Source organism: Urocitellus parryii, chromosome 9 (assembly GCF_045843805.1).
Source record: "Urocitellus parryii isolate mUroPar1 chromosome 9, mUroPar1.hap1, whole genome shotgun sequence".
Lineage (NCBI taxonomy): Eukaryota > Metazoa > Chordata > Mammalia > Rodentia > Sciuridae > Urocitellus > Urocitellus parryii.
In genome coordinates, this window is record NC_135539.1 from 84,466,919 (window position 1) to 84,476,408 (window position 9,490).

The window sequence follows — 9,490 nt, forward strand, 5'->3', positions numbered from 1 at the left end:
AAGAGCTGAGAGTCACTGGCACTTGAGTGCAGGGCTTTGATGGCTCAGGGAGTGCCAATTTGGATTTCTATCATATCTGAACAAGAGAACCCTTCAATTGGTACCAGTGCTATAAACACATCTGTGGAGGCAGATCTGGGAAGGCAGGCTCTCCTCGCACCAAGAAGTCAGCTCCAGTCAGAGATGCAATTGCAAAAAGGTAGACTCTGATCTGGGATCAAACAGACAGCACCAAGTTAAAACTTGCCAGTGTCCAACAGAAGCCAATTAGTCTTCATCCACATAGCAACCAAGTCTGCTCTGCAGATGGAAGAGAGGGAACCCGGACGCCACTGGGAAGCAACCAGCATGAGGGCCACGCAGTGCTTCAGGAACAGGAAGTCCATGCTCCTGAAAAACTATGTGGCTCTGGACCCCTCTTCTGTCTCACTTCCACTGTCAGGTCAGGGCCAGAGCCTGCACCTGCTGCTGACCAAGAGAACACCAATTCTCTAGGAACTACAGAGAAAGACCACAGGAAGTCAGAGCCAAACTGAGTCCAGGGACAGCAGGGTCATGGGAGTTGAGAAAACACCTCAAAGCTGCGTGCTCTCTGACAAGGCCTTTATCTCCTGTCAGGAACAAGCAATGGGAACACAGCACAGGCTCCATAGATGGCTGTAACTGGTGTCTGTGGGTGTCTCTCAATAATAAAATCTAGGCAGCTGCAACTCCAACCATGCCAAAAAGAGCATTCGATGCAGCCGGCATCTGTCCCTGAAACCACCCTCACAGTCGGCCCGGCCATCTGGAGTTGCCCTTTTTATGGGTCACACTGAGTATGAGCAATTTCATATGCTCTGACCTTACATGTGTCTGCTACTCATAGCCCATTGATGTTTTGCCCACACCACAATTCAAGGACAGTGTGTCCTGAGGGCCTGGCTAGGTTCACTGCACATTGGAAGATTCTGTTCTTAACAAGACTTACAGTCTGGCCAAAGGCCTAGTTTATTTCAAGGTATAACCATCCGTAATTGTTACAGCATGTTCCAGGTGCTATAAAACAGGTGTAGAGAACACAGTAGTTCATATTTTGGGGGATAAAAAGCTCTTCAAAATATTCAAGAGCTGGTGTTACATAGACAAGTATGTGTTTTACATTCAAACACTGAATTCGCTCCCTCTTACCATCACTGGGTGGAAATGCTTCCAGAGTGTATTGCACACTTCTATGACTTGAGCAGAAACATGCTGAAGCCTTTCCTTAATGGGTCAAGGACATCGACAACCATTGGCTCTGCCGTGGTGACATCCTACTCATGTACAGTACATGAAACTTGCAACAGTAAAAAGACTTAAAATTTCTGTTTCTCATGCTCCTATATCTATTTTTTTCATACCATTAAAAATAGCTGAGCCCCTCTTGCTTCGTTCCCTAGGGCTGTCATAACAAAACACCACAATGGGGTGGCTAAACAATAGGAATTTATTTTCTCCTAGTTCTGGAGGCTGGAAGTCAGAGGTAGAGGTGTGGGCAGGTTGAGTTCCTTCAGAGGCCTGTTTCAAACTTGCAGATGGCTGCCTTTGGACAAGTTCCTCATTCTCAGTCAATCTCCTCTTTAAAATCCCGGCCTTCAAATGCAGTCATGGTCTGCCGTATGAGGTCAGGCCTTCAACCCATGAAATTGCTGGAAACACAGCCAATGCCAGCTCAAGCTGTCAGGGGTCATGGAGACCAGGTCTGTGTTTCCACCCCTGAGAGGGGAGGATAGTGGAGACCACACCTCACTGGCTCTTTGCACACCTGGAAGACGATGCATGCACTTGCTGTCTGGCACCCGAGGGGGCAAAGAATATGTCTTACATTGTCTAGTTGTGTGGATGCCAAGCTACCTGTCACCTGCTCCCTGGGGCTGTGCTTTTCCTCTTGAGTCAGCCATGAGCTTGAAACCCACGCAGGGCATCAAGTGGAAGTAAACGTGAAGGTGCAACCAGGCCAAGGCTCTCCTGGGGGAAAGGCCAGAAGCTGTGCTCACCATTTCCCGTCCCTCCTGGCTCAGGTGGACTCTGCTTAGCCCTCTTCACTGTCCTTTTACTCCATGTTTTAGGTAAGGCGATCCACGCCAACACAGCTTTATCGCCCACAGAAAAGGCAGTGTCACAGATCTGCCCCCAAATCAGTGACACCTGTAATAACCACCCCATTTCTGGAAGTGGTTGTTGGTGGGGACCCACAGTGCAGGTGCTGCACCCAACTTAGCATGCCAGGAAGCTGGAGAAGCCGCACTGTCTGCAGGAAGTGCCAAAGGTAGCGACGTGTGGGCAGAACGACCCTAGGGCTCCCAGGAGCTTCACGCCCAGTGGAACATGCTGGGTCTGCCAATGTCCACTCAGGACATGTCCTGGTTGTTGAGGCCACGTGGTCTCTATCACAACTACTCACCTCTGCCACAGTAGCCGGAAGGCAGCCACAAATGACACAAATGCACGGGTGTGGTGCAGGCCAATAAAACTTCTGAAGGGCCATGAAATTTAATTGTCATAAAACTTTAACATGCCAGGAAATATTACTGCTCCTTTGACATTTTCCCAACCATTTGAACGCACAGAAGCCATTCTTGGCTCAGGCTACACAAACACAGGCAGTGGGAACAGGTCAGGCCCAGGAGCTGAGCTTGTGGTTGGCTCATCCCTGCTCTACTCTAATAGCTCCAGAAATCTGTGTTGGTGGGAAAACTCATTTCTAGCTGACAGTTCAAACACCACGCATCCATCCTGTACACCACACCCCCTTTTACCTTTTCTCACATCTTTTTTAAAAACCACTCCTGTTTTGGTAGCCCCCTATCTGGTTACATCAGAGACCGCTCCAAACAAACCCAAACAAGCTCCTTTACTGGACACATTTTTAAGAGTTTTGAAACATCTCTTCACAAACAGGGACCAGAGAGCCTCCTACAGAAACGAGCCATGGCCACAAAGGGACTGAGCGTCTTATGGATCCCCCTTCAGCATGAATGCTGAAGAATGAATGTGGTTCTTAAGAATGAATGATGTACTTGGTAGAACGAATCAGACGTCACTTTCCAATGTGCACACATGATATGCGACCAGTGAAACTCCACATCGTGTATAGCCACAAGATGGGAAGCGATACTCCCCATGTGTATGATGTGTCAAAATACACTCTACTGTCATGTATATCTGAAAAGAACAAATAGAAAATAGAATGATAAAGAATGAACGATGCAGCTCAAAGTCTTACGTGGCTACTAAAGAAGAGTTTAATAAAATGATATCTGACTCCCCAAATATCACCTAGATGACATGTCCTTGATCCTCGGGGGAGATCACAGTGTGAGTCAGGTGAGAATACTGTCTTCTCCTCTGGCTTTCAAGCCCCTCTTTCCTCCAGAAACTTCTGTTTCTTGCATTCTCATCTGGTTCCCATGGAGAGGTCCTTGTGTCTTTTTTGGATTAAGGGTGGTGGGCATCAACACATGCCACTCCAAACACGGCACCATGGCACCTGAGAGAGCAGGAAGGCTGCCCTCACCTCCTCCTCCTCACTCTTCCCCCATGAAGCAGGCCATGCAACATTTGTTGGACCTTCTGCCAAGGATGACACTCATGTAGGGCCACCCACCCAAGTCCAGAAGAAAAGAACTTCCTTATCCACCACCCAAGACTCCGGTGCCATGTAAAACTGAAACAGATGTCTCTTGTCAGCCTGTCCTTCATTATTGGTGCCTCAGCCATGAACCTGGCAATGGAAGAGAAAGGTCTTCTCCTCTCAACAGGGGAGGTAAAGGGGTATTAAACTGATTATTAGAAATACTCTGAGTCCTTGGCAAAGAATGAAGAAAATACTGCTGTATCCTGCCAAGCTAAGGCTTCTTCCAAATAGACCATGCAGACTTCACCCAGTTCCTTCCAGAAATGGAGCCTCAGAATTTGGGGGATGAGGCGACTGGGACCCAAAGGCACTGACGGACCTGTATTATAGCGATGGTGACTGAGGACAGCATCTTTGTGATGCTGGTCACTACTACTCCACACAAGACAAGGATGGGCTGTGCCTATGCAGCAGCTGGCAGCTGACAGGGCTGTAAGGGTGAGAGGGACAAGGACAAGCACGTGCCCTGAGAGAGGAGCAGTTCCGGCTACCCTGAGCTGCCTGGCTCTCTGCCAGAGAAGATTCTCCTAGTAATGAAGTATACCAGCTTTAATCTAAAAGTGACCTAACCCTCTGCCACAAATCCAGTAGACTGTGTCCAACAGGGGCTCAGTGCAAAACCAACAAAGGAGGACCTTGGACTCAGAATGGCTGTACTCACGACAGAGTTCATTGACCTGCTAATTATCCAAACCAAGAGGCACCTTTTTCACTGGGTTTGTCCCTAAGTGCCCCTTGCACTGTTTTCCTAAATGAACCATTGTTTTGCATGAATCCAGACTTTCTTAGGAACCCCAATGCCATCTGAATACCAATGATAAGACATCTGTCCCTAGTGCCTTTTCTACAGGAACTGCAATTTTTTTACTAATTAAAAAGTGTGAGAATGGCTCACATCTTAAATAGACAAGAATTTCCCAGAGGAAGCAAGATATACACTAACTTTGGACATTTTGCTAAGGACTATGATACTGAGCTTATACATGAGCTTCACCACTCAGGGGCAACCCTCCCCCCGCCCAGGAAAAGCAAGTAGGTTCATTTCCACCTGGCATCCTCATTCCTGTCCTGTCTGCAAGGTACACAGTGAGAGCAGTCACCCTTCTCAGCATGCGTACCCAGCATCATGACCCCATTGTGAACTTCTGTAGCCTTATGGAAATACTGACTTCTGAAGAGAATGAGTGATTCTTGCTCTAAAGCAAGCATAATCTAAACAGAAAGGCAAGGTGAATTCTGCCTGGGCAGAGGGACAGAGCTGATAAGTACGGTGGAGGCAGTATTTGGTGAAATAAAAATTAAAGAGTCTCTAGGGCAGAGCCATTTTCAGAAAGGGAGACACAAGTTTGTCTCATTTAGGGCTATGTTTTTAATATCCCACAACACAAGCTAGACTCCTACTTCTATTTCAGGATAAACTTAAGTCAGCTTAGTAATTCACCCCAGTCTTCTGAATAATTGTTTTACATGCTCTTCATGGACAATGTTATTTATCACTCATTAATAATTGCCAAAACCACCAACTGGGTAAGGGGGGTGGTGGTTATGAACAACAGAAGCTACGAGGTCCAGCGAAGTAGGAGGTCACACCCCAAGGGAATTCACCTGTAAAGCCTGGATATTATAAAGTGTTTTCCTGGAGGAATCACAATGCCCCCCCACCCCAATTCCAAGCTACACTGGGAACTAGAAAGTGTGAGGTGACCTTGTGCTCACAAAAACGGGTTGCTTCACAGGCTGATCTCAATGAGGAGAAGGGGCTGTGCTGGAGCCCTGTGAGGTTCTGGACAGAGGGCAGACACCTATCTCTATCTCAGCCGGGGCTGTGTGCCCCACTGGCAAAGGCTGGGGAAACAGCCTTCCTGGATTTAATCCAGCCCAGCGATGGCGCTGGGGCCTGTGTTCCTCCCCCTTGCACCTGAGGACCTGCTCCATTCCTGAGCTCTGCAGGAGGTGGTGCTTTGAAGTTGACCAGGAACCACTCGTACCTAAAGTTGAAATAACTGCTGAATCAGGGTGCCCCATTTTGTCGGCTCATGGGCAATCGGACACTCGCTTTCCTCTCCCCCACCCTCCTCCTACTCTGAAGGAAACCAAATCGGCCTGTTAGAGGTCACCTGCCTCCCGGTACTAAAAGTCTAATATCTATGCATGGTTATCAAAAGAGAAGGCACAGTCCGGAAGGTGCCTGCAGAAATATCGTTACTAGATTCTGCGGCCTCCGCCCTCTGGGAGCAGGTCAGGAGGAAGGTGACCGCACCAGGCGCAACCCCTAGCCCCTGGGCGGCCAGGATGCTACCGGTTCACCTGGAGATCTAGTTTAGGGTATTCAGAGAGTGTGGAGGATGTAGCCCCTGCAGCCACTCAGGCCCTAGGTTAGGGACCACTCCCCAAGAGTTACTTAGGGACCACTCCCCTGGAGTTACTGGCGGTTGCACCAAGTCACGCTCTGAGGCCACCTCGCTAAGGCGCTCGCCCTCGCGGCCGCAGAAGGGGCCAGGGAGGGTCAGACGCTGGGGGCGGGGGATGGAGAGGCCCGGGCGCCGCCGGTGTGGCGAGAGGTGGCCTCGGCCTGGTACCTGTAGTGGACAGCACCGTGCTGGCGAAGAAGAGCGCGGAGGTGAAGTCCCAGTTCCAATTGCCCGAGGCGTTGCTGAGCACCGACACACCGTAGTTGCTGGCCTCCAGCACGCGGCCCAGGAACTGCTCGAGCTGCGGCTCCGACAAGCACTCGTGCTCCTCCAGGAAGCGGCGCTTCAGCTTGCGCAGCTCCTGGCGCAGCAGGTCCTCGTAGGGCAGCTCCACCGAGGAGAAGACCACGGCGCCGAACACCAGGTAGAGCAGGTAGCCGAGCACCAGGAAGCCGAAACACCAGGCCGAGCGGTGCCGCTCCACCAGGCGCACGCAGGAGCTGCCGGCCAGGGACTGCAGCATCTTCCCGCCGCCAGAACAGCGCCGCAGACCGGCCGGAGCGGCCGCCGCCCCTCGGCTTGGGCTCCGCTCCGGCCCGCGCGCTCCTCCCGCCACCGCCCGCCCGCGATTGGCTCGCTCCAGCGACGCTTTTCTTCCCTCTTTCCTGTTTCCTTGCAATATAAAAGGCCCAGATGATGTGGCAGTGACGTGGGCGCCGGCTCAGGTAACCGGGAGTCGGCGGAGACCGCGCGCAAACTTGGCGGAGCGCTGGGCTGGGCGCGGCCCCGGAACACCCCGCCCGCGGCGCGCTTCCAGCCCGCGGCAGTCCCGGACCCCCGCCAGGCCTCCGGCGCCTCTCGGCGGCGCCCCTGCCTAGCGCCCACCGTCGGTCCCCGCCGGGTGGGTGAGCGCGCGGCCGGGCCACTTCAGGGCAACGCGCTGCCCTCCCCGCAACTCCTGCCCCCGCGTATTTCCGCCTAGTCAAAGCCACCATCAAAAAATAGCTAGCTCCTGATTCTGTCCTTCTCTTCTTATTGGCCAGACAGTTGGTCCATCTGGAGCAGGCGGTGGTGGCGAAGTACCCGAAACCACCGGCGGAAAAGCACCTTCAAGTGCCCTCGGACCCACACACCCCTCACGAAGGCTCCCGGGAAAGGAGGCCTGTTTCTGAGCTCTTGATCTTTAGAACAGGACCTCAGGCTTTGTGCTAAACTGAGGACCCAGGTGCCAACTACCAGAAGCAGCAGCTTCTCAAGTCCTTCTTCTCAGGGATGGAGATGTTGAGAGGGGTCCGTGGGCTGTTTATGGCAAAGGTAAAAAACTATGAACCTTTCTGGAAAGGTAACTTAGCAGCAGGCCTCAAGAGTCTTGAAGGAGTGTGTGTGCTAAGAAAAGCACAGAGAAGCTGACCTGAAACATCTCTATCACATGCACACAGCATCTGGATGTCTACCATACACAGATAAAATAGCAGCCAATCGGGAGCATTCTGGATGTTCCAAAGCAGAAAAATTATGGTATCTCAAGAGGGGGGCTGCTTCCAAAGATGTGTTCAGACTGCTGAAGCATAAACAAAACCCTACAGAATCTCAAATATATAAAATATTTCTATTCTGCATTGTAAAATAGAAGTATTTCTGCATAATAGATTGCATGGAAATAAAACCAGCTCCTACCCCTTGCCCATAGGTGTTAGTAGAGGATATAGGTGATTTTCATTTCTTGTGTTTTAAAATATTTTTAAAGTTTTCTACAGTAGCTGTGTTTTTGTAATCAGGAAAAGCATTAAAAGTAAAAGTGACTTGTACAATTATTTAGAATAAGAAAATCACATTTTATAAGTGTCTAACACACTCACCAGTGGTTCTTAACTCTCAGTAAATAATCCCTCCCTGCTTACTCAGAGGATTGAGGTCATCCTTTGCTTTCCTTCTCTGTACTTCAAAAGCTCATCAGTAACCCATTTCTTTCCCTTGCTCCCACCCCTGAGGAAGAACAGGCCTCCTTATTTTCAAGGTGAAGCTATCACCCCAGCCCTCCAAGTCCTCCAGTCTCCCGAGTAGTCACCATCAGCCAGTTCTCAGCTCTTCAGGAGCCTGAGTCCCTCCTTTCCTGACTCCTACCCTATCCTGTCCTCTGTGGGTTCTTTAAGCCATGCTCCTCCTTCCCTGTCCCTGATCTTTGCTGATGTGACCTTTCTGGATCCACTTTGTTCCTGAGGCCCCCTCTCCCTGCAGCACGCCGTCAGAGTCCTCCTGCCCTTGCCCGCCTCTTCTCCTGTGCTTCTGCTCATAAGTGTCCTCCTGCTGGGACACGCCTTCTCCTTCTCTGCCATAGTAGAGGTCCTGTCCTTCAGGCCTGGCTTGCATGTCATATCTCATCCATTGAAATATGGCACCCAGCAAGATGTGAATTCTGCTCCTCCCAAATCACATAACCCCTCATGTGCCACAGTCTCTGGCACTAATGTCACTTTGTGTGCAGGCATGGTAATGTCATTGTCCTCTCATGCACATCCACAGAGATGGGAGCACAATTGCAGATGCTCTGGCCCTCCTCTCATCAGAAAGAGGGTCTGTGTCCTCTCTGCTTAGGCTGGGAGACTTGTGACTGCGTCAACCATAGAATGCATCAGATGGGATATGTGGTGGTTTCCAAGACTGGGTCATGAAAGCACAGGAGCTGTTTACCTTGTTCACTGGAATGCCTTGCCCTGGTGGCCTGCGCCACTGTGGGAGGGCCATGTGGAGGTGTTCCAGATGACCATTCCATTGTGCCCAGCCTTCTGCCCATCCTCAGTGAGACTTCAGACATGGGAGCATGGCTTTCTTCAGTCCTGCTGGCTGGGTCACCTGGTGACTTGCATCTCCCGGCTGAGCTGTGCCTGCCTGAACCAGGAGCTATGTTGACTGTTGTTTTTAGCCAGTGGATTTGGGGCTGGCTGCCTGTGCCAAGACAGCCAACCAGATAACATGCCTTTGGCCTGCACTGAACTTTGAAAGCCATCATTGGATACTTGCCCTCCCTTCCCTCCTCCTTCTCTGACTGAGACACTGTTCCAGTTCTACATTACAACCAGGCCAAGGATACCAGATACTTTTTGTCTTAACTGTGTGTCACCGTGACAAAATACCTGAGATCAACCAAAGGAGGAAAGGGTCAGGTTGACCCTGGGTGTCGGAGCCTCCAGTCCATGGCCAGTGGCCCTCATTGTCTTCTGGCCTGTGGCGAGCAGGAATCAGGGGGAGTCCTTGGGGGAACAAAGCTGATTGCCTCATGGTGGCCAGAGAGAGTAAGAGGAAGGGGCTGAGGTCCCTTGTACCCTTCCAGGGCACAGCCCCATGACCGAAACCACCTGCACCCTCAGGGGCCAGTCTGTGGCACCAGAGTCCTGTGTGTACAGGTGTGGTCCCATCATTG

General features: G+C 51.0%; 1 protein-coding gene across 1 annotated transcript in view; it reads right to left on the reverse strand.

The window, feature by feature from the left end:
• Positions 1-6,668, reverse strand: part of Kcnk1 (potassium two pore domain channel subfamily K member 1) — a 33,526-nt gene extending 26,858 nt beyond the window's left edge. Inside the window, exon 1 of the mRNA XM_026413380.2 lies at positions 6,238-6,668. Coding sequence (XP_026269165.1) covers positions 6,238-6,592 — 355 coding nt within the window. The 5' untranslated portion in view covers positions 6,593-6,668. The remainder of the gene's footprint in view (positions 1-6,237) is intronic.
• Positions 6,669-9,490: the final 2,822 nt, after the last annotated feature.